Below are 25,399 nucleotides of genomic sequence, written 5' to 3'. Positions count from 1 at the left end.
TCCCCCACCCACCCCGGATCAATTTACCGTAACTCCCGTCTGCTACACACAGAGCCCAGCACGTAATTATATTCTTTAGAGGGGCTTTGTAATAATATCTTTGTCTTCTACCTAGTTAGGTTATCATTGAGAGCTGGACCCAGGACTTCTGGTCTCTCTCTGATGACTAGAAGAGACCAGTGTCTGGTAAGTGCTTGTTGGGGTCGGTTTGTAATTGCCTTGAGCCGTCTGTCAGTGCCAGGGACTAAGGCACTTCAAATAGACTCCTGTTTCTACCAAAGGCTTCAGATCAGAAAACATCATCTTGGGGTTAATGGTATACAGGACACACTAGCAAAGATACCTGACCACTGCCTATCATAGACATCCTAGATTGTGTTCAAAGGGACTTCAAAAGAAACCCAAGAAGTCTGAGAAAAATGTTAAACCTACATTTTTACTATTTCCTACTTATTTTACCTCTGAATGTGAATGCAGAAGTGGGGGGCAGAGATCAGATTGTATTTTACTGGGAATAGTGAAGTTGCTGTTTAACTGCTGCCCACTGTGGACCCGTAGTGACATCCAACCCTCTCTGTGCTCAAAGACTCCAAGCTCTGTCAAGGGCACTGAGAAACCCCTGAATAGCAGGCTTCACTTTTGCAAAATGAAGGCCGGGCATGTTTACAATTCGGATTTCCCAATCCGAACTAAAAAATCGAGACAGAAGTAGAACACAGTTCTTTATACCATTTCCAAAAGTCTCTCCAGTGAAGGACCTTCCTCTGAAAAACAGCTTTTTAGAACTGAAGTGGTGAGTGCCTCTGATCTCCAAGCTAGTGTTTAAACACACTTCTGTTGCACTCGGATGTTGTGAAATGAAGTGCGGCTGCTGCTCTGTGTGTGTGTGCGCGTGCGCACGTGTGTGCATGCGTGCACAACACGTGTGAAGGCCAGGGAAGGTAACAGGTGCCCCTCTCTTTTTCTGCCTTATTCCTTTGATGACCTTAATTTGACTCTAGAATTCATGGTGGAAGGAGGAAACCCACTCCTCAAAGTTGTTCTCCATATTGCGTGCACACACACTGACACACACAGACACACACACACCCACACGTTGCAACAACAACATTGTAACCACCAGGGTGGCTGGGAGATGGCTTTAATGCCTATTGCTTAAACACAAGACACTGAATTCGGACCCGAGAACCCAAGTAAGAGCTGGGCACGGTGGCAGATGCCTGAGACTCCAACCTTGCAGAAAGAGGTGGGCAGACACAGACAGGCGGCTACCTGAAGCTCACTGGCACGCGTGCGCACATGCACAGATGGCTCGGGTTAGCAGCTCTTGCTGTGCACCCATGAAGACCTGAGTTTCGGTCCAGCAAGCGCCTTTAGCTGCTGAGCCGCTCGCCGCCCACTTCCTGACAGCTTTTAAACACGGGGAATCTTATTGTTTTATTATGGTAAATTCTAAGACCAGATTAAAATGGATGTATATTACACTCATCTATGTGTGTGTGGGGGGCAGGCATGTGCCATGTATGTGGCGGCCATGTGGGGGAAGCTAGTTCTCTCTCCGCCATGTGGCTCCTGGGGACTAAACTCGGGTTGTCAGGCTTGGCGCCTGCAGAGCCACCTCTCCAGCATCCAATTAAAAATGTAAAAATCAGGGGCTGGGGAGATGGCTTAGCGCTGGCTACGCTTCCACACCGTCCAGGTTCGGTTTCCAGTACCCACGTGGCAGCGCCTAACTGTCTGTAACTCCAGTTCTAGGGGATCTGACACCCTCATACCAGTGCACAAAAAATATTAAATAAATTATAAAAATATTGGGGGGTTGGGGATTTGGCTCAGTGGTAAAGCACTTGCCTAGCAATCGCAAGGCCCTGGGTTCGGCCCCCAGCTCCCAAAAAAAAAAAAAAAAAAAAAAAGAAAGAAAGAAAAAAAAATTGGTCAACTTAAAAAAAATTAATGATAGGTAAATGCCAATTCATTTTTAAAAAGAAAATCCTGTAAGCGTGTGTACTTGCGTGACAATACATGCACACGAGTGCTGGTGCCCAGAGAGACCAGAAGCAATCGATCCCGCTAGAGCTGGAGTTATGGGCAATTATGAGTTACCTGATTTTCATGCGAGGAACATAACTCAGGACCTCTGGACAAGCAGTGCAGAATCTTAACCACTGAGCCATCTCTTCAATTTAATCTATTAATTTTTTTTTTTTTTTTGGTTCTTTTTTTCGGAGCTGGGGACCGAACCCAGGGCCTTGCGCTTCCTAGGTAAGCGCTCTACCACTGAGCTAAATCCCCAGCCCCTAATCTATTAATTTTTAAATGAGCCAAACTGTTGTTAGGCTAAATAATGACTTTAAGCACAGTCTGTGCTACATAAAAGAATAAAATAATGTGAATAAGTGAATAAGTGTGTATGTGCATTTCCTTTTCATGCCGAAAAAGAGGGGTCTTGGGTTTTTGGTTTTTTTTTTAAAGATTTATTTATTATACATAAGTACACTGTAACTGTCTTCAGACACACCAGAAGAGGGCATCAAATCCCATTACAGATGGTTGTGAGCCACCATATGGTTGCTGGGATTTGAACTCAGGTTCTCTGGAAGAGTAGTCAGTGCTCTTATCTGCTGAGCCATCTCTCCAGCCCTGGGGTCTTGGTTTTTATGGCATTTATAGTAGAAGTAGAATTATAACTGAGTACTTGGTTAGCTCTACCAACTGAAATTTGAAAGAAATGGACCGTAGCATCTGTAAAACCATCCCACTCTAGAGGATCTGTCCCAGGATCCACCGCGTTAGTGGAGGTCCCCATTATGAAACACAGTCAACCACATACTTCCTAAGTGGGTCACATTACCTAGAATATACTATGGGGACAGGCTGTTCTCTCTGAAGCAGGGGTAGAGAACAAAACTATTTTTCTTGGAAGGGGAAGATGTTTTCAGGGTTGCAAATGTCTCGCTTTGTGTCTTCCTAAAATATTTTCTATCTTGAAGTGGCAGGATTCACGAAGAGGAGGGGCAAGAACAGAAGAGCACGAGGAGGCACAGCTAAATTTGACTTGCATCTAGCTTTTTTCTCTTGATCTAACAAAAGATGTAACCTGCCACAGAAAGTTATTAATTCCCTGGGAACCTGTTAGTCCAGGCGCGCCAGAGACAGCAGCCTTGTGCGGTGTGTGCAGACCAGAAGATACAAAGTCTCTAAAGATACAAAGTAGTGCGGACTACGTCACACAGCTGACACAGAGGGCACTTTCGAGAGTTTAGAGGCCACTGTGTCTAATGAGGAGGCTCTGTGAGAAACGCGGATTTTCTACGTGCCTAGGTGCACTCCAGCTGGCGATTAGGGGACCTAACCTAGGCTTCTACTGTAGTTCATCCTTAACCAGCTTGGAGGGGCAAACAGTCAGAGAGAGAGACTTTAGGTTCACAGCTAAGTTCCTTGCTACAAGGACTCTGAACAAAAATAAAGGCAACATGGTATCTTCCCCTCCCTCTCACTCCCTTATTACCTGGAGAGCCAACATGACAAGTGTCCTTTTCTGTCTTGTGCCTTCCTCACACACTTACATACACAAATAAAAGTGTGCTTTGTGAGGCAAACATGACACAGGCTACAGAAACCCACTTGGACTGTGCTGTAGACACTATTAGCCCAGGCATTACCGAAAGTTCTGCTAGCCGGCTTTTGTTTTTCCTCCTAATAAAACAAATGTTCTTTTCTCCCCCCAGAATGTTTGCTGCGCATAACAAGTACACAGAACCTGCAGCTAAAAACAAGCAAGAAACGCTTCTCCCACCAAGGAATTCTAAACAGTCGGATGATGAAGGCAGTGGACCCAAACAATCACTTCGTTGAAATGGCGGCATCCACGGCCTCTGGGAATAAAACTCTAATTTAGCAGCATGTATAAAGAAGGCCAGTGCCGAGAGGAAAGTCACGTTTACCTCAGTGTCCACGGGGACATGATAAGTGCCAGAAAAAAACAAAAAAACAGAAACCATATTTTCATGACCAAGCATCTGTGATAAACATCCAAAAGTCTAAGGTGCCTTTCGTCTCGGCAGGGAGGAGGCAGCAGAGACAAGTGACTGAATCTCTGGGAGTTCCAGGGCAGCTAGGGGTCTGTGGTGAGATCCTGTCTTAAAGATGATAAAAATGAAAAACAAGCATTTAAAACAAAAGTTAAAATTATTTCTGGGATTTTAACTCTAATGCAGGTTTTCTTCATTAAAAGAATCACAAACAACAGAATGAAAACCGAGTGAGATCGCACAGAGCACATCTGCACCCAGGACACTGGCGCCTCAGCTGTGGCGGACCTTGTTTATGTGTTCCATACACACAGAGCACTGACATCCAGAAACGGTGACTCCTTAAAACGTTACCCTTATAAACTTTCCTCACGTAATTTGTTTACGTTTCGATAATTCGTTAAATCTTCTATCTTTCTCTATGTAATTATTACTCCTATTGAGATCTCGAGAGTCTTCTATGTATTCCTCAGTTTTCATTATAGATAAGATTTGATGAACTGACCAGGTAGACAGACGGTGTGCACAGGTTTGAACCCAGGGCCATACAATGACATAGAGGAGATGGCCTGAGGACTGAGAACCACAGAAGGATGAAGAACTATAGAAAAGGCTTCGTAACAGAAGGGATAGCAAGTGTGAAAGTCCTAGGCTGGGGTCAAGCATGGCGTTTTGTGAGGTGAGGTGGCTCCTATGAGCTGGGCCACAGGAGGTGGGGACAGAGCGGAGGGGCCTTGCAGGTTCTGTGAACTTAGTTGGGAAGCAGGGGAAGGACTGCGTGGAGGGAAATGCCATGATCTAAAGTACACTCTGGGAAGATCGTACTTGCTGCTCTGTAAATGAAAAGGCTGGAATATTCCTCTTTAAAGCACACTTTCCTCATCTCTCCCCAGAGCGCCTGAACCCTGGCTCGTTCTTCCTTTACTTCACGGGCCACCTCTAAAGCACCCACGCTGGTCTCCTGCCTTCTACAGTCATGTTTCATCATCCATCCAGATTGATCTTGTGTACCAAATGCTGGCCTCAGAATGGCTGTTAGTACAGGCTGGCCTTCAGGTCCTCATCCTTCTGCCCCCACCTTCTAAGTACAGGGGTTTTAAGCACCCATCACCAGCTAGTAAGGCCCCTCCTCTACCGATCTTCCCTACAAAAACTCAAATCCTCTGGGTTGGGTGATCACTTTGGTGGTCAACACAGCTAGGAGGAACCCAGCTCCAGAGACCTCCAAACACGTGTCGGAAACTACTGAAAGGTCCTTAGCCAGTGAGCTGCAGGTGTCTGGGTAATGGAGATTTGGACAAAGGGCTATGGGTGTCCCTGGCCCCGAGTCTCCACTGTTAGGCTTTGAGATCTAGGAGAACAAACCTCACTTGTTAGCTATTGTCTCTTCAAGGCCAGAACCCAGGCCTTCAGCCATCTCAGGCTTTAGGAGAACCATCTGGAATTTCTCTACTATTCACCAGCATTGTATACCACCTGCTGTGACTTAGCTGCATTTGCCTCAGTGAAAACCCCACTAACTCAAGGAGCTTTATGTAAGGATTTTAGACTAAACTAAAAGAAAACATTTCTTCTGACATGAATTTAAAACTGTAATATTTATAGTTTTATATATATACATATACATATATATGTATACATATGGTGGCAAAACTTCAAGACTACAAATTACTCCAAGGATGTCTTTTCAGGACAAGACAAACTGAACCGCTGCTTTGATACTGAATAGCTTTCCTCATTTAAGGTCAAGTTCTAAAGATGAAGGGAACCAAAGCCAGAATTCTACTTACCTTAAAAGTCCCAAACTCCAGGTGGACCACAATGCTGACAAGAACTTGCCTTGGAAATAGCTTGCTACTTGGAAGTTACGTGCCACTGAGTAACCACCGAGGATAAACTCTCAGACACCTGGGCTGCCTTTCTGCTGGGCATCGCCCTTTGAAATAAACAAATCTCCTCCCGTCTTGCTAGACCTCAAGCTGAAACCTTTCCAGAGAGGGTACAGGCCAGCGAATCTGACTTTTCTTTACCCACTGGCTCTCTTACTCAGGCTGCTGAGGCAGGATTTTATTGCTAATGACAGAAATCCTTTTGAAGAATGTGTCTTGGAAAGGTTACTGTATCACCTTTCAGTGATACTCAGAGAACAGAGGGAAGGAATAAAACAGTCCGACAGACAGCATGGAAAAGCAGGGGAAGTCTGAGAAGACCTGACCACTGTTACTGTCAGCAGACGACTGGACACGCCCTAAGGAAGGTCCTAGGAGCGACCTGTGCACTGGTATACCTCTGTCACAGTGGGACACTGGATCAAACAACTCACAGGGTGTAGTGAAGTAATACAGGAGGGATAGACGCCACCTTCACACTTTATGCTGTGATTAAGTCAGAGGTAAGATGCATTAATAAAGGAAATTCCCTTGGAGACTTTAAAAGTTCTTACCCACAGTACTAAACAGCCTCTTTACCCGTGTCGAAAGCTTTTTTTGCCAGGTTTCTAATGGAGACCTACCAGGAGCCACATTCATCTAGATGCAGTGATTATAAAATTCACCTTTATCAGTGTTTAACCCATGTGGCCCTCCTAAGATATATTCTAATTTTCTTTTGGTTTTATTTTATTTTCGTGATGGAGTGTTGTGCCTGCATGTGTGTATACACACCATGGGTGTACCTGGTTCCCTGGGAGGTTGGCAGAAGGCTTCAGGTCCCCTCAACTTGGGGTTACTGGTGAGGGGCGCTGCCATGTGGATGCCGGGGACTGGACCTGGACTATCGGGAAGAGCAGGTACTGCTGGCTGCTGAGCCATGGCTCTCACCTCGCTTGTTTTTGAGACAGGACCCTGCTTCACAATAGGCCAGGTTGGTCTTGACCGTATTACGTAGTCCAGGTTAACCTTGAACTCAAACTCCTCTTATGTCTCGGGTCCCCAAAGGCGGGAATTTTCCGTGTGGGACGCCATGCCTGGTACTCTGTGCTCTAGGATTTTATTTTGTTTTATTCCATTGCATTGCTGGGCCTTGAGGATGCTCTGATCTGTGATAGCATATTGGACCTCCTGCTGTTGTCTAAGGATACAGTGCCCACTCACGGTCCTGCAGTCTTCCAAGACTCTCAAAGGACAATTGTGGGCTTCCAAAATAATCTTAGTACCCACTGCTTCTCCATTACCATAGCCAACACGTTCTCACCCATAAAACTCGAGCTCCTTAGGGACACACATGACCTTAAACATTCTCCTATTTTCTATGCAAACTACTTGGTATATCTGGCAATGAGATGTTATAGTTCATAATTGATAAGCATTCGCTGAATGAATGAATGAATGAATGAATGAATGAGTAGGCAAACTGCAAAGATCCAATGACTCAAGTTTGTGACATTTATTACCTAATCCAGAAACCTAACCTTTTAGTAAATCCATGTTTTTAAGTCATTATCACAGATAGTCCATTCTTTTTTTCTTTTTTTCCCGGAGCTGGGGACCGAACCCAGGGCCTTGTGCTTGCTAGGCAAGCGCTCTACCACTGAGCTAAATCCCCAACCCCCAGATAGTCCATTCTTAAAGACAGAAAGGAAGCCACCCCATAAACTCAAATTCAAATGAGCTCAGTAGATGCTTTACTCCTTAAACCTTTTTCCCCAGAAAATACAATGTATCACAATCCTGATAAGCTATGTATCTTAGAAATAAAATAACAACTGCATATTCACTACCAATCACTTTAATTTCCCATGCAGAATGGTAAGTTTGCTTTCAAACAAATTACAGCTACACGTCATTATGGACTCACCGATTCTTTTCCAACTCATTGTGTGTAGATCTAAAAGAGGAAGAAGAAGGAAAAAGCATTAGCAAGCTTGTTGATGAGGTTACAGAAAGGCATACCAGCCTTAGTAGTAGTGCATCACAACTGAATTTAACAATACAACATACAGACGTCTACATTCATTCATCTGAGTAAAGTTATACTTTAATCACTGTTGTAAGGGCTAACAAACTTACACCGAACAGCAAAATACAATGAGCTCACTGTCCAGACCAGAATTGTTACACTAGTTCCCTGAAGTGCTACTGTTGCAATAATCCAGAATTTAAAAACATGACTATGGTAAGGACAGTGTGTTCCTAGTGTTAGAACTAAAACTTTGATCATTCTACAGCGTGTGTGCACCCATGTGTTTACTACAGAGTCCAGGAGCCCTCACACTCACTGTGTAACTGAGAATGACCTTAAACTTCTGCTTCTCCTGCCTCTACCTCCCAAGGGCTGGGATGACAGACGTGACCACTACGTCTGATTTTATGTGCTGCTGGGACTGAACCCACTGGTGCATGCTGGGTAAGCACTCGAAGCTGAGCCGCAACCCCCCCCCCCATATCATTTTACATATCTTTGTCAATGCCGAGTGATTTCAGAATACTGTATTACAGACTGCTGTAATTTTATCCCCCAACCCATCAATGTTTAAGGTGAGATTCACAAACCTTAACAAGTAAGGATTTTTATGAGCCCCACAATTTGTGAGAATTTACCTACTGTCTTGAGTTCGACAGCCAGAGGGCTGAGTGTCTGTCTGTCTGTCTGTCTGCCTGCCTTTGCTTTATTGGCAATCTCACAAAGTTCCACAGAAACTCATCTTAAAAAGTTATCTTAATAAAAGCACTTCTCCCTCAGGAAAAAAAAAAAAGGAGAAGAGTCTTACGAAGTCTTAAGAATTCAGTCAAATGAGCAGCAAACATACGCACAATCCAGGCAGAACAAACTATAAATCACGCAACCTGTAGCTCGGCCACCAGAGCTTAAAGTGCAATAAATTACAATGAAACCTCCGCCAGTCTGTTTATTAAAAGTTCGGATTGTTTTTGTTTGCGTGAAATGCTCAAGCAGAAAAGTTCAAAAGGACAACAGCATATTTAATTACTTATTCACTGTTAGTATTTACACGTGTGTCCATGTGTGAGCAAACGTGCCACGGTGCACGTGGAGACCAGAGACTCACTCCACCTTTATGTGCGTTCCAGGAACTGAACTCATGTCACGGGCTTACACAGCAAAAGCGATCTCAGTAGCACCCCCAAAAGGAGCATTTTGGAAATTTAACTTTAAAAAAAAATAAAATCCTTCAAAATTAACGGTGAGATTGCCTGTGCCCTCCTGACAAGCGAGTTTGGGTTTCGTCGCCTTTCTCTAAAACCAAAGCTGACAGCGGGTAAATCGCGAGTAAGAGACGATCTCTGTAAAATTCCACGGTGCATGATCGGCAGCAAGATGTTTATAGAAAAGTGGATGCTAGTTTACCATAAACCTATTCTAAACGATCTGGAAATACCACTGATCGCCATTAAATGCAAAAGGATAATATGTTCAACGATAACCAGCAGCGGAATTCCAACATTATACCGAACCTATTATAAAAAGCTAGGACCAAAAGAGCATAATCGGACCCACCACTGTGAGCGAAATTAAAACAGCAGGTCCCTTCTGCCTCTCCTGAACACACTTATTATTTGTCTTATTAAAAAAAAAAAAAAAAAAAAAAAGCTAAGACTCCCACCCTGCTCACTGACACAGGAAACACACGACACACGTCTAGCTGCACCACCACGGGTTTTACAAGATTCCCAAATGACAAGAAGCACAACGATCGCGAGCACACTAACTTGTTCTTCCGGTGTTTACTCCTGCTTTGTTTACCTTTTACGTATACTAAAGTTAGCAAATACTGAATGCTCTCCGTGTTCAACACTGACTACGAGGAGCGAAAGAGCGTCTGGCTGGCAAGTTCACATGTACAGGAGTGGTTATAGTGAAAGGTAAAATAAGTTTGTATAGAAAAGGCAAAACTGTCTCGGGAGTGTAAAGATCACGGGCTTTACTTCTGAGTGGGGCTACTGAGAACGGCTGGGGAAGAGGCGGCTTTGATTTGGGGCTTACATAATAGGCTTGGTTTCAGTAAGGTCTGGAGCCGACTGGAAGGGACAGGGAAGCAAGGAGAGCTGTGAGGCCCCGAGCAACACCAAGGACTGGTGGGGCACAGAAGTCACGCAGACCCAGTGTCAGACAGCAAAGCCTTGTGCTCTGTACTGACTCTGTCACTCACACCGGCTGCTGTCAAGCTTTGGGACAGATTACTCAACCTGGTTCGCAGCTTTCCAATTTATAAAAGTCAAATATCATCATGCCTTGCTAGGTTACAGTGAGAACTGGAGGGAGAAAAATGCAAAAGCACCCGGCACATGGCAGTCAGGAGATATTAGGTCCTAACTGTTTTGAGGCCCAGCCTGGCCTGAAACCCCTCCGGAATGCTAGTTACAGGCTGCACTGCCCTGTCTAGGCTTTTATTTATTTTTTAGTTTTATGTGTATGGGTGTTTTGCCTGCATGTATGTCTGGATACCACCTGTGTGCCTAGTGCCCTCAGAGGCTGGGAACTGGCATTGGATCCTCAGGAACTGAAATTATAGAGTTGTGAGCCATCGCCCGCTGCCACCTGGCTGCTAGAACTTGGAACCCTGGAGCTCTGGAAGAACAGCCAACACTGAACCACCGAGCCACATCTCTGGCCGCAGTAACTTCATTATACAAAAAGAAAAAAATGTAAAAACAAACCTACTCTAAACACTGTTAAATATACTGCACAAGACGATTTGACAGGCATTCAGTAACCCGTGAAATTCACCTGGAGATAGGGTAAATAACCCTAACAAGGAAAAGAGAAACTGAAAGACAAGCGACCGAAGCCACCTGGTCATTTGGCCAACTGTGCAGACGGGACAAGGTTCAGCCATATGAGACAGAGAGATGCCTGGATGTGTACACAGAGATACAGTGGTTCAAACGGTAAATGAGGGATGAGCCGACTGCACTCACACGAGATCCCCAACAACCCTTTGACGGCTGTGTGCACAGCCAAGCCCTTCCCGTGTGTCACAAAACATTAGTTACAACGTTTCCACGGGGCTCAGATGTTCTAGACCCCCGTGTTTTCTGATTATAATGTAACTCTTAACACATGGGGGACTCTTAAGGGACTGACGAGAGGATCAAACCCGCACAAAATGGCCACATTTGATTCAGAAGGATCACTGGCAAGAAAGGAAAACAGAAGCCTCCGTCACCAGACTGGGGAAGACATATCCTGGCTAACTAATCAGCCAATCTTCACCTACTTCACTGGCGTCCTAAACCTTCAAGGACCTCATGCAATGAAGTAAAGATAACCTATGAAGCCAGAAGTGTCTTCTCTCTCGAAACTTAAAGTGTAATCCATATGTGAAATATAATATATAAAATATTGTTATCGAACACACACATATATATATAAAATGGTAGAGGAGAGGGTCTCTGAAGTCTATATTCAAAAAGGGATGACAAGGAAACCTGGGAATCACTGGAGCAAAACTTCCAAGTATACTTATTTATATCACTCTTTATTGATTTTTATGGACCACACCCAGCTTTTACTTTCTTTTTTTTTTTTTCCTTCGGAGCTGGGGACCGAACCCAGGGCCTTGCGCTTGCTAGGCAAGTGCTCTACCGCTGAGCTAAATCCCCAACCCCCAGCCTTTACTTTTTTAAATGTTTTACTTTTTTGTCTATGTTTTCACTGAATATATATCTAATATAGTATTTTATGGAAGGGAGTAAAAGACGTTAAAGATGATAAATTTTGAATTGTGTAAACTTTTGCAGGGGAAGGGCTTCATGTTTCTCCACAATATCCAAGCCTACAACCAAGACAGTAATTCTAGCCACCCCGTGTGATTATCCTTGTCTTAACCACCGATGGGCTGCTGGACGTGCCGACTGTTTCCAGCTTCTCAGTGACTTTGAATCACAGGCCGGGACTGTTCGTCTGTAAGTGTGAGTGACCAAGGACTGCACACCACCTGGGTCTGACGCTTATGAACGTGGCCAGGACGGGAGGGGCACACTGGTATTCAGTAGGTAAATGTTTTGTTGAAAGGTTAAAGAGAACATGTCACTCCATGTGGTGGTTTCTAGTAATGGTCAAATGGCAGAATGTAGAACTGCTTGGAGGTAATTTCCCAGGCCTGTCCATGAGGGATCACCTGGAGGACACTACTGAGTCAGGGTGGCCCATCCTAAGTGTATGTGGTCCCAGTACGTAGGGTGGGGTCTTCACCGGCACAAACAGAGCACTGCTACTCATCTCTCTCTGCTTCGTACCTGCAGACACATGCCTCACTGCTCAGCCCCTGCTACCCTGTTTCCCCACCTTGAAGAACTGTACCCCAAACTGTGAACCAAAATCATTTCCTCTTCCTTCACGTTGGCTTCTTCTTGGGTCACAGAAATGAGTTAAGTAACACACCCAGCTATTCCTGGCAACATGAGTCTCAGACTGTGAGTGGTCTGTCTGCCTGTCTGTCTGTGTGCGTGTGTCTGTGCATATGTGCACATGAAGGCCAGAGGTCGACACAAGGTACCTTCCTCAATCGCTTTTCAACTTCTGTTCTTTGAGAAAAGGTCTATCAGTGACTAGAATTTGTCCAGACTGGCTTGCCAGCAAGGCCCTAGAATCTTCCTGTCTCTGCCTCAGATTTCAAGTGTTTAAAAAGAGAAGAAAACTATCTCAATGAGTTTTAGAAACTAAAAATAAAGTGAAAATTAACATGAAGATTTTTAAAACATTTCTAAATTTCTTTCACATAAAGCGATCAACTAGGCCCAAGTTTCTCCAGCAGTCTTCTTAATAAAGTCTAAACATCTCACTAAAAGTCTGATTTCCGTCATGTACACGACAAGATTCAGTATTTACTGAGTACCTATATACACTAGGAATATAAATACTCTAAAATTACAGAGTTCTCCCATCACTGAGCTCATCTCACACTGACCTGGGATAGAAGGAAATAGGGTAGGACTCATTTCCAGACCAATCACAGAAAAAGAAAAGGGAAGGAAAAGGAACTGCAGGGTCTGGAGAGACGGCTCAGTGGTTAAGAGCACTTGCAGCTCTTACAGAGGACCTGAGTTCAGGCCTCGGCACCCACATAAAAGCTCACAGCCCTCTGTGAGCTATCCAGGGGGATCAGATACCTCTGTGTCATCCAAGGGCATCTAAACATACACACGTATGCACATGGGGAAAATGCTCATACAAAGAACAGCCAGCTGTGGTGGTGCACGCCTTTAATGCCAGCACTCCGGAAGCAGAGGCAAGCACGTCTGAGTTACAGATCAGCTTGGTCCTTATAGAGAGTTCCAGGTCAGGCAAGGGCTACACAGTGAGACCTTCTGTTAAAAAACAGTAATACAGTAAGAAGGAAACTAGCCACATACTCACTTACATTTTTAGGTAAGTACCACAGATTATAAAACATTTCTATTTTACATAGGTCAATCTTGGTTTCTGTAAAGAATCCCAGGATTACTATGATAATGAATTGATAAGAACACTTGATTGGAGCTTTCACGTTAATATCCCCAATCGACAATGACTCTGTAGGAAAACGAGAGCCGACCATTTTTCTTTATCTTCAGGAATATAGTGTCCCTGCAAAAGTTGGTTCCGAATGTCAACGTCACTTAAAGCAGAGTCACCTGGGAAGGGAGGAGTCTCAATGAGGAACTGTCTGGATTAGGTTGGCCTATAGGAAGGCTTTTATAAATTGTGCTAACTGAGGCAGGAGAGTCACCCTGAATGAGGGAAGGCATCATTGCCTAAAAAGGTGATTCTTGCACTGCTGGAGAGTGGAGACGTAAGCTTCGTGCACATCCACGTGATCCCTCACTTCCTGTCTGTGGCCCTGCTGGGCTGCCTCTCTGCACTGACTGGACTGAGTCAGGCCTAACCAACACTTCTCCTAAGCTGACTCTGTCGAAGTATTTCATCCCGGCAACGAACACAAAACACACTGTGCTCAGAGGACAGCTAGTTGGGAAACATGTTAAAGAGAGAATACTGCTGCCAGGGTGGTGACATATGCCTGTCATCCCAGCATGTGGGAGGCTGAGGCAGTAGGACAACTTCAAGTTCTGGAACAGCCTGGGCCAGAGTAAGATCAAACATTATAATCTTACCACATCCAGTGGATGAGAACACACAGGTCAGTTTTTGGAAAGGCTGAAAATCTCTTAATTCTATGTGTTGGCAGGACAATGGTGGGGGGTCGAAATCAAACACCCGAAAATCTCACTTTTCTTCTTAATATCACGGCAAACTTACTGCATATGACCTTGAAATTTCTCTTATCAGAGGGCCTTCAAAGATTTACTAGATTGGTTCTTTAATTAAACTCACAATGCAAGATAATCCACAGCTTTATCAAATTTTGACTCACCAAAGACAAGACCGCAGTTTCACTAGTTAACGAAAAAGAAAATAAACTATAAAGGCTTAGAACAGCACTGGTGGGCGGCACCATGACGTCAGCCCCGGACCACATGATCCAGGCTTCGGACAGAAAAGCAGAATGCTGACCTGACACAAGTTTGAGCCACCAAGTCTTAATTGTCAGGTAAATTATTACTAAAAACGTCTTTGCTAATCCTAGAGAAACAAATCTTAGGCCTTGAATTCATCCTCTAGTTATACCTAGGAGTGCCTGAACTACAAGTACAATTACTTAAAAAAAAAAAAAAAAGAAGAAGAAAAAGAATCCACCTCATACAATTCTCTGAAATCAAAACAATGAGAGATACATGTGTGATAGACTTTGTAAATGCACAGCTATCATATTACAAGCAAATGGTAATAATTGCTATTTTTATAAGGCAGAGCCTACCTCTTTTTCCTTTTTCTTTCTGAGCTATGGGTCTAACTGTGTAGCCAAAGCTGGCCTAAAATTCACAATCACCCTGCCCCAGCCTTCCCAGTGCTGGTAATACAGACGCGCACCTCTGTGCCCACTTGAACGCACCCTCCGCTGGCATGTAATTTTAAATTCTCATGTTTATAACAAACATGAAATATCAAAGGTACAGCGGAATTCGGCTCTGCCTGGAATGACAAGACACACCTCTGACTTCTGAATGTCATTGAGACAACTGGCTTAATAAACTACAGCATGCGCAGAGTAGAGCCTCCTACAGTAGCTTAAGGTGTCACAGGCAAACGTGAAAAAATGTTCAAGCAACAGAATTTCTTGGGCCATGAAGGAAGATGGAAATTTTATAGGAAAACAGACACAACTGCAGATATCACATTAACTGTAAGCCAGTTTCAGAAACACCAGTATGGCTTATGGCTTCCCTTGTATAGCTGTTATACACACACACACACACACACACACACACACACACTAAATTATATATGGCATGAGTAGACGTGAACTTGTCTAGGCAAACAGAGGGTACTAACTGGACGGGGAAGGAAAGGGAAGGTAGGCAGGGATGGGGAGGGAACGCAGCACACAACACATCCTTGTGTGAAAACTTTTTAAGAGTAAGGCTGCCAGGGTTGGGGATTTAGCTCAGTAGTAGAGCGCTTGCTAGGCAAGGCCCTGGGTTCGGTCCTCAGCTTGGTGGTTGGGGAGGGGTGGGGGGGAGTAAGGTTATGATAGGTTCCAAACCATGAAGCCCTCCCTCGGGATTTATCATCAGGCCCTGATATATACCTCACTGGATTCTGTTTTTCCTGTTATAAAGTTCATCATATTTTGAAATAATAAATTCTCATGCTTATTTCTGTCATTAGATAGTAAGTTTCATGAGAACAGAAACACTGTGTATTTATGTAAAAAAACAAATATATCTACATATTCAAAGAGGGCAAATGTGTCAATATTTTTAAATAGAGATGTGCTGGTTGGTTGGCTGGTTGGCTGGTTAGCTGACTGGTTACTTTGTTTTTGTCAACTTGACAGACTGGGTTCATCTGGGAAGAGGCAACCTCCACTGAGATAATGCCTCCATCGGACTGGCCTGTAGGCAAGTCAATGGGGATTTTCTTGATCAGTGATTGATATGGAAGTAGTGTCAACATTGAGCAGGTCATCCTGGGTTGTAGAGAAAGTGAGCTGAGCAAGACAGTAAGCAGCGCTCCTCCATGGTCTCTGCCTCAGTCCTGCCCCAGTCTCCTGTCTTGACTTCCCCAATCACGGACTACAACTTGTTAAACTCTTTCCTCTGCACAATGCTTTCAGTCACGGTGCTTTATCACAGCAACCAAGAGCAAATCAGGACAACAGCAAATCAAAACATAAAACACAGGACCAAAAAAAGATAGGCAGAAGAGAGAGAGGTTCTATAATGCATGCTTAAATTACATTAGTTCTGTAACAACGTAAACAGAATCTGGAAATATAGTTTGTCAACCATGTGCTATCAAATGAATCTCTTTCATTAGATTAATATTTGGAAAACTATCCCCACCAGAAGAAATAAAGAAGTGTATCAAAAAGGAAGGAGACAATGCTGCCTCATTTCTAAAAAGAAATCAAGGCAAGAAAGTTTTTTTGAGATCACAGTCCCTTCTTCCAGGTTCCCATGTGGCCTTAAAAGCTCTAACATTTATACCTGCCTATAATGTGCTCTGATCAAATCTACCTCCATCCCCAGTCCTCCAGCCTCACTGTTTCACTTCCCCTCACAACTTCATGTACCTTCCTTCTTTTTTAAATTTAGTGTCTTCCAAATCCACTTACTGCTACCTGTTTGGGCATGGGTATGGGACCATCTACTAGAGAATGGGTGGCCTCTCAGAGCCAGAATCCCTGAGAAAAATGGACTTCTTCCCCTAGCAGGGATGATAGCTCCTCAGAGAGGAATGGAATTTCTGATCCCTTCCTCGATCCCATCTGTTCTTAGATTCTGGCCAGCTTGATCCTGTGCAGGTCTTATGCATGTAGTTGCAGCCCAACACAAGTTTCACATGTTCACCGCTGATGTCTACTACCTCTGGCTTTTACATTTTTTTCTGCCCATCCTTTCTGAGATGGTTACTGAAACTCAGGGATCTGATACAGATGTCCCATTTAGAGCTGAGTACTCCAGTCTCTTATTCCTCCTATATAAACCAGTTGTGGGTCTCTGTGTTAATCGCCATCTACTGGAGAAAGAAGGCTGTTTAATACGATGTCCAGTTAGCTGACTTAGTAATAAGTTCTCTCCCAGGGTCTATGCCTTACCCAGCCACAGTTAACAGGCATGGGCTCAATTTTGTGGAGTGGGCTGTGAACCCAATGCATAAGTGGTTGGTTACATCCATAACACATGTGCTACTACTGTACGTGTGCACCTATCGTATTAGGCCAGTCGTTTTTTTAGCTTGAAAGGCTCTCAGCTCAGTAAGACTACTGGTAACTTTTCTCTCTTGGTAGAGCTTATTTAACCCTGTAGATCTCTATGAGAGCTAACCAGTAGACATGATGCTTTTAGGTCAATATTGCCTTGATTTCTCCAGGTCTTATGTCTCAAGTCTATGGTATCTTCAGCAATAGGGTCCAACCATCAAGTTTTGGAGGGTCAGCAAGAGCAAAGGCAACAGCATATAACACTGGGGAATCTATGAACCTTACTGATCAACAACTCAAAAAGAAGTCCAAACCAGGCCTTTTACTGATCAGCATTCAGTGTCTAGGAGAGGCCCTGTCCCCACATTATTAAAGTTAATCACTGCCTGTGGTACAGCTCAGTCTTAAGCAAATCACTCACAGTGTCTCTTGGCCACATACGACTTAAAGCAGAGAACTCCTTCAGATGAGACCTAGAATACCTTTTTAATATGCACTCTTCTGTGTCGTATGTTTACTATTTGGACCAAAAAAAAAAGTTATCTCTTTAAATAGGGAGATGTTGTCGTCTACTGATCTACAAGAAATAATCTTTTAAGTCTTTGAAACCTAAGAGCAAACTTGGGCTTCAATGAAGCACTGAATGGAAACCCTAGCTTGTCTATTGTAAGACACGCCAAACAAATTTCAAAGGATCCATTTGTTACTGAAATACTGAAGAAGAGAGTTGACATCACTAAGAATTTACCTGCGAATAATCTGCCATTTTGTGTCCTAAAACTGGATGAGTTTCTACGGCACACAGACCCAGAAACTATTTTTAAAATCTGAAAACTAGGAATTTCGCAAAAGCAAGTCTCCGTACAATTCTCCAGACATCAGGAACATTCTTAGAAACAAAACACACAATTACTACCACTGAGAAAAATCCTCTGTAACGATCCTTTAATAAGTGCTGGCCCCATGCTGGCTCCAGTTCTTCCAGGGTACCCGACACCCTCATCTGGCCTCTGTAGACACTGCACACACGTGGTACACATGTGTACATATGGGCAAAACATCTGCCTTTTAAAAAAGGCACATTTTTAAAAAAATCTTCTTTTAGGGGTTGGGGATTTAGCTCAGCGGTAGAGCGCTTGCCTAGTGAGCACAAGGCCCTGGGTTCAGTCCCCAGCTCCGGAAAAAAAAAAAGAAAAAAAAATCTTCTTTTAAACACACTGGGCATAACGCCACACATCTTTAACCCCAGCACTCGGGAGGCAGAGGCAGGCCATCTCCAAGGTCTGGAGGCCACTGTGATCTACAGAGTTCCGGGTTAGCCAGGGCTATTTAATGAGACCCTATCTCCAAGGGGGAATAACAAGTCAGCCTCCTTCTCTCTCAAAAACTACCAACTTCTGAATACAGTCAGAAGGGAGAGAAAGCTATAGTAGGATGAAAAAAAAATCTTTGTGTTTAAAGATTATCAAACCAAGCCCTACAAACAGGAGAGAATCTGGGGCTGTTTTTTAATTTCCTAATCTTAGCAGTTGCAGCTGGGATTCCACTGGTGTTCCGGCACTCCTGAATACCCACGCGACAACAACTCAAGTCCAAGTGGGCCCTGGCCAGTGGCCTCTTCCCAGCTCAGCCTAACAATGCAACAAACGGCCCATTTGTCACAGGTTCACAGCAAGGATTTTTGCCAAAACTGACAGTTCTTTTGATAGCATTTTCCTGTGACACGGGGTGACAGTGAGTGTTTAATATTAACACTCTGTCATCTACATACTATACACTACATACATACTACATACACTTGTTTAGAAGAACACGCTGTTTCGAGTGGGAAGTCATCTTCATAAGCGACACACGGCTTACCTTTCTCAATGTACTACTCTTAACATGCCTGACCACACAACGTCATACAAGAACTCGCCAAAGCAGAGGGTGTACTTTTAGCCTTGGTTTTTCCTCCTGTCTGTGTTATGGTACAACACACATACATACACACACACACACACACACACACACACACCCCAAAATACAGTTTCCTTATAAGGCTGTCAACATGGACTCTGACCATCCTCCACTCTTGAGCATCACCTACTCTGTTTTACACAGAAGGGAGAAGAAGGAAGGAAACAAAAGACACTTGAACCTTCTCCTTATGGAATTTTTAGCCTAACAAATGTGCCACAAATATTAGAAACAATTGGATGACGCTACTCCTGCATGTATAATGAGTATTATACCGTGATGAACATGTATTCATGGGATATATAAAGATCTACTGCCCATCACATTGGCCCATGCCTGGATTCTCAACACTTGGTAGAGGGCAGGAGGGTCAGGAGTTCAAGGGCAGCCTGGCCTCAAAGCAAAGCTGATGGCAGCTTACACAAAATGCAACCCTGTCTCTCACGGAGATCTGATGTACTGTCAGAGATTAAGAACGGCTTCTCCGAGGGTGTTAGCACTGAAGGGAGAGTGCTAGAAGACCGGATAATTTGGCAAGGAGGGAGGAAGGCGACTGCCAGTGGGGAACTGAGTACATACAGGCCTTGGAGTAGAAAGAAATACGATATGTTAGAGGTGTGGAAAGACAGCCAGCCCATGCAAGTCATGAGGATCGTAGCTGCAAGTGCGTGAGGGAGGAAGGTACCACACTACACTTGTTCAGTTCAGATGAAGGCTGAGCCTGGGAGACTCAGGAGAGCCAAGAGATAAGAAGACATATTTGAGAAACACCTAGGAATAAATTAGTGTGGCGCTAATCAGTGGCTCATTAGTAGTTTTAAAGATGATCGCTCTTGACTTCTCTTCTTAATGCGCACTGGTGTTTTGCCTGCATGTGTGCCGGTGTGAGAGTGTTGGATTCTCTGGAACTGGAGTTTCGGACAGTTGTAAGCTGTCATGTGGATGCTGGGAATTGAACTCAGGACCTCTGGAAGAGCAGCCAGTGCTCTTAACCGCTGAGCCATCTCTCCAGCCCTGGAAGTTTTTTTCAGTTGAAACCAAACAGCGTGTTGAGCTTCTGAGCTTCCTGGCTCCCAAGGAGACAGATGACTTCTGCAAGTTTCTCTAAGAGCAGTAACATCAGGTGTGCCAGAGAGCTGTGACCAAGATTCCAGTAAGACCAAGCCTGTATTTAAAGAGTAATTATACATTACAGGACCCACCTCCCGACTGTCGGACAAGCTCACTAGCATTTTCAAGGTGCGTGTTTATGATACCACATTGCATCTTTCATTTCTTTCCCCTTTGTACTTCTGTAAAAATATTATTTTGAGACTTGGGGGGGGGGAAAGAATAGGGGATTTATGTGTCATGAGTCAAATAGCTCCCAAGGTAAGTTTACAGAATAACATCTGCTTCAGGAATATCACAGTAGACCTGAGACCATCACTGCGAAAGTTAGCCACTGTATCTTCAAGATGCCAGAGTACCGAAAGATAACTACTGCTTCGTGACCTGTGGTGTCACAGCATTGGTAACCTAGGACGTCAGTGTCGGGCTGGGTACGGCTCAGTGGCGGGGTACTCAGCTAGCACAGGCAGAATGGCTGGTAACCTCTCCTTGGAGATGATAAGGTAACTGAAGTTTCTGTACACCATCTGTCTTACATAACCAGTATAAATAACAAACACTGGGGAAAAAAACAACAAAACAAAACAAGCCAGAAAAGAAAAAAAGGGGAAGAAAAGAGAAGGTAAGGGAGGAAAACCTTCTCATGAGTGAGTTACAATGTCTGCTAACTGTAAGCTGTTAGTAAGACGCCATGTGTACTGACGGGCTATACAGGCAGTCACCTATGGTCACCAGGCCCTTACGCTGTCAACTCAGCACTCAGGGCAAGAAGGAATCTTGGGAGTATCTAATACAACTCCTGATTTCACACATGAAAACAGTAAGGGGCAGAGAGAAGTGGACTGAGGTCATGTACCTGACTTCTAGGAGACTGGGATTCAAACACTTGTGACCATTTCCTAAATGGCACTCTGTCCACGCATATAAAAACAAAACAAAACAACCAAAACACTTTTTTTTTATTGTTCAAATTTTATTGTGGCTTGAATAACACACATACACACACACACACACACACACACACACACACACACACATGGTAGCACTGTTTGGGAAGGATTAGGGGGTGTGGCCCTGTTGGAGGAGGTGTGTCACTGGGGTTGGGCTTGAAGGTTTCAAAAGCCCACCCCATCTCAGTTGAGATCTCCCTCTCTGTCTTGTGCTTGTGGATTAGATGTGAGCTCTTAGCTACGGCTCCGGTGCCATGCTACACACCAGGATGGTCATAGACTCACCCTCTGAAACGGTAAGGAAGCTCTCAATATACTCTGTCTTCCCCAAGCAGCCTTGGTGTTTGTCAAAGGAATAGAAAAGTAACTACCACAAATCTACATATGGGTTAAAAGATAAGTTCTTGAACACACTTAATTCCTAACAAAATAACCAGAATCATCAAACATGCTTTTAAATGTCATTATATGTGTGTGTCTGTGTGTGTATGTGTGTATATGTGTTGTGTGTGTATATGTGTCTGTGTGTGCGTGTGTGCATGTCTGTGTGCTCATGTGTATGTGGGTATGTGTATGTGTGTGTGTCTGTATGTGTGTGTGTGTGTGTGTGTGTGTGCTGTGTCTGTGTGTGTGTGTGTGTGTATGTGTGTGTGTGTGTGTGTGTATGTGTCTGTGTGTGTGTGTCTGTGTTGTATGTGTGTGCGTGTTATGTATGTATTTAAACACATATATGTATGTATTTTATGTATTTTATATACATATTAGACTAAGGGGCTATTTAGCTCAATGGTAAAATTTTTTTTTTTTTTTTTCCCAGCTCCGAAAAAAAAAAAAAAAAAAAAAAAAATACACACACACACATCATCTAGACCCACAAATAAATATCCCATATTAGACTAAAGGCTATTTTTACAATTTAAAATTTAAGTTTAAAAAATACCAAGCTATCTTGAGAAGGCAGGCAGCTCTAAAGGCACGAATAAAGCGGAGAATGAATTCAGTTTGTCCCAGGGGCGTGAAAATGAGCCGTGGAAAGATTGAACATGTGACTTGCAATTGTTATCTACAGGAGCCTAAGGTTTTTTGCAGGGAGAGCTTGGATGACACACTCTGCTCTCAACTGCCTAAACCCAAGGCACCCGGCTGGAGCTCCCCACAGCCTGCCCAATCCCAGCCAAACGAGTCCTTCTTTTTAGTCTGTAAACAGTGGTCCCAGGATGAGAAAGAACGGTCTCCTTTAACTTCCTCCTATCAATGGAAAATACCCTTCTCTTAAGGTTTCTTGAAAACTGCATATTGACACAAATCCTTGAATCAAAATACTCAAGAATCAGCCAGACTCTACCAAAAGCGGAAGTCAGTTACGTCTCAGCTCCTCTGAACAAGCACGTTCTGGAAAAGAAGTCCATCCCGGAAGGAGTCTTCTTTATTTCTGCTAAAACCTCCGTACTGACCACTTTCCATTGAGTAAGATTCAAATGTTATACAACAGGGTCCTTCCCCTCCTCCTTAACAAATGGGCCAGTCCCATTAACATAGCTAGATATTTTTATTTTTTTAACAAAGCCCTTGATTCTCTTTTACATCTTGCCGGGGCTATTTCTAATTTTAAAAGATTCTTCTTGGACTATCCTGAACTTGGAGAGAAAAACGAAAGCTGATCCAAGATTACTCTCAGCATGTGGCTAGCATGGGCACAGGCTAGCTACCAAGTCTCAACTTACCGTCCTCTAGTGATGGGGACCCCCTACTAACCAGCAAGAACGATTTCAGTTGCCTCTGTGGGGTTAGATTCCTTTTTTGCACACAGAGCCAGGGTGGTGTTAGAGAGAAAACGGATCTGTGGGATTAGGCCTGGAGTCTGAGCCCCTCCACGCCTGTCCCCTCACGCCCCCTCACGCCCCCTCACGCTCCCTCCGCCATCTTGCTACCTGTTGGCAGTGCTGGTGTTGCTGCTCCCACTGCTGTGTTTCTGTGCCCGGCTCAACCTCCGTGGGGGCTTTGAGTGCTGTAGCCGGGGGCTCGGCATGGAGGGGAATGATGAAGCGTAGCCATGTTCACACTCTAAAAACAGTAAGGGAAAAAAAAGTTTAAGAAAAGAATACAGGCCGGGGTTGGGGATTTAGCTCAGGGGTAGAGCGCTTGCCTAGCAAGTGCAAGGCCCTGGGTTCGGTCCCCAGCTCCAAAAAAAAAAAAAAGAAAAAAAAAAAGAAAAAAAAAAAAAAAAGAATACAGACACCCAAATGCACGGACCCATAGATCCAAAGGCCTCGTAGTAACACTTTTTTTTTTTTTTTAAGTAGAAAAGATAAAATGTTCCTATTCTTTGGTTAGAAGATAAAATCCCACTGTTTAGCTAAGGTTGGTACGTCCCCTTTAACCCCAGCACCCAGGAGGCCAAGTCCAAGGCCAGCCTGGGTTACAGGGCAAGCCCCTACCCAAAGGGGGAAAAAAAAAACCATATACCCGGCCCACTGCCAAGAGAATGTATTGTGAACTCTTCCAAACCAAATTTCTCCCTCCTCTCCAAAACCCTCTCCTCCGAGAATTCTTTAGGTTTATTTTTTTTTACATGTGCATAGCTGTTCAGAAGCATGTATATTTATGCATGTTTTCTGGGAAGCCAGAAAAAAAAACCATGGATCTTCCTGGAACTGGAGTTACACGCTGCAAAGAAAAGCCCAATATGGGTACTGGGAACAATCCTGGGTCTCCAAATCAGTAACAAGGGCTCTTAACGGCGGAGCCATCGCTCCAGTACCAAGAATTCTCTTTTAAAATCCTAATTTCTAATACCAGCTACCCACCCATTCACTCGCCTTAGAAAAAAAAAATCCCCCCAGCCAGGTGGTAGTGGTTGTTGCTTTTGATCCCAGCGCTCCAGAGGCAAAAGCAGTCGATCTCTGAGTTTGAAGCCAGACTGGTCTACAGATAAAATTTCAGGACAGTCAAGACTACACAGTGAAACCTTGTCCCGAAAAACCAACCAACCAACAAAACAAAACAATCCGAAACCCTTGGTTTAACTACAGTCACCTTTTCAGTGCCTTTGTAGCCTCAACGTTTTTGCGTGCCCCAGCTCTTTTGATCACAACGTCTCGGTAAGGACCTCCTCTCTCCTGACAGCAGCATTTAGGCTCTTCACACTCCTTCCTCTGTCTTCCTATTCCTCCACCTATCTTCACCTCCAAGGCAACACCATCTCACTGTACCCCATGCTCACAATAGCAGGGAGCCCCTCCCGCAGCTCTTCAGCCGGCATTACCCCCACTCCACTCCGCCCCCGGGCTCGCACAGACCCCGCCTCCTGCACCCACACCTCCCCAGCTCCCACCCCCTTCACTCTCCAGTGCGGTCTCAAGTTGCAAGAGCTCTTGGTCCAGCGTCCTCCGCCCTCTCCTCGGGTCCGCTCAGCAGCTGCCCCTGCGCGACTGGAGAGTCCTTCCCTTGCAGCCCAGAGCCACCGGTCCTCCCCTAAAGCCCCCTCTCCCTTGCCCAAGCTCCCACTCACACCTCATGCACAAGTGCACACACGCCTGCTCTCGCTCGCGAGCTTCTTGCACGCCTCCACTCCGGAACTCACCTGCACTCCAGAGCAAACCTCCCTCCCGGCGCACCCACCTCTCCAACAGCGCGCGGACTTCCACGCTCGTGCACCTCACACGCACGCACATTTCTTCCCACACGCGCGTGCTCCTCTTGCCGCGCGCGGGCGCGCGCCTCCCCCTCACCGGTGCACGCACTTCCACACACACGCGCGCACCTCCCCTTGCCAGCCGCGCCGCACTCCCCGCGCGGAGCCCGAGGCTGTGGTCGAAGCGACGGCGTCCAGCCGTTACCTCGCTCCCTGCGCTCCAAAAACTCCGCGGCCTCCAGCAGGCGCTGCACGTTGATCATCCGCACCCGCTCCATGGGCTCCGCGCTCCCGCCCCCGGCCGACAGGAGGCGCCACAGACGGCTACAGTCCCACGACGACCCTGGACATGTGCGGCGGGCGGGCGGGCCAGCTCGGCTCCGGCTCGGCGCGCTCTCCGCCGCCCTAGCCGTGCCCGCCGCGCCCGCCGCGCCGCCTGCAGCCCGCGCGCGGTTTGTTTACTTCTCCGCGCGAGCACGGGGGAGGGACCGGAGCAGCGACAAGGTCCCGC

At 45.0% G+C, this 25,399-nt stretch overlaps 1 protein-coding gene across 1 annotated transcript in view; it reads right to left on the bottom strand.

Moving 5' to 3' along the window:
- Positions 1–25,329, bottom strand: part of Mxi1 (MAX interactor 1, dimerization protein) — a 40,772-nt gene extending 15,443 nt beyond the window's left edge. The window contains exons 1-3 of the mRNA XM_032892187.1: positions 25,094–25,329; positions 23,186–23,318; positions 7,827–7,856 (exon numbers count right to left, since the gene is read on the bottom strand). Of these exons, the coding sequence (XP_032748078.1) occupies positions 7,827–7,856; positions 23,186–23,318; positions 25,094–25,166 (236 nt within the window). The 5' untranslated portion in view covers positions 25,167–25,329. The remainder of the gene's footprint in view (positions 1–7,826; positions 7,857–23,185; positions 23,319–25,093) is intronic.
- Between the last annotated feature and the right edge of the window lie 70 nt (positions 25,330–25,399).

The sequence above is a fragment of the Rattus rattus genome, chromosome 2 (genome assembly GCF_011064425.1).
Source record: "Rattus rattus isolate New Zealand chromosome 2, Rrattus_CSIRO_v1, whole genome shotgun sequence".
Lineage (NCBI taxonomy): Eukaryota > Metazoa > Chordata > Mammalia > Rodentia > Muridae > Rattus > Rattus rattus.
Note: the sequence above shows the minus strand (reverse complement) of the source record. Positions and strands in the feature narration are given on the sequence as shown.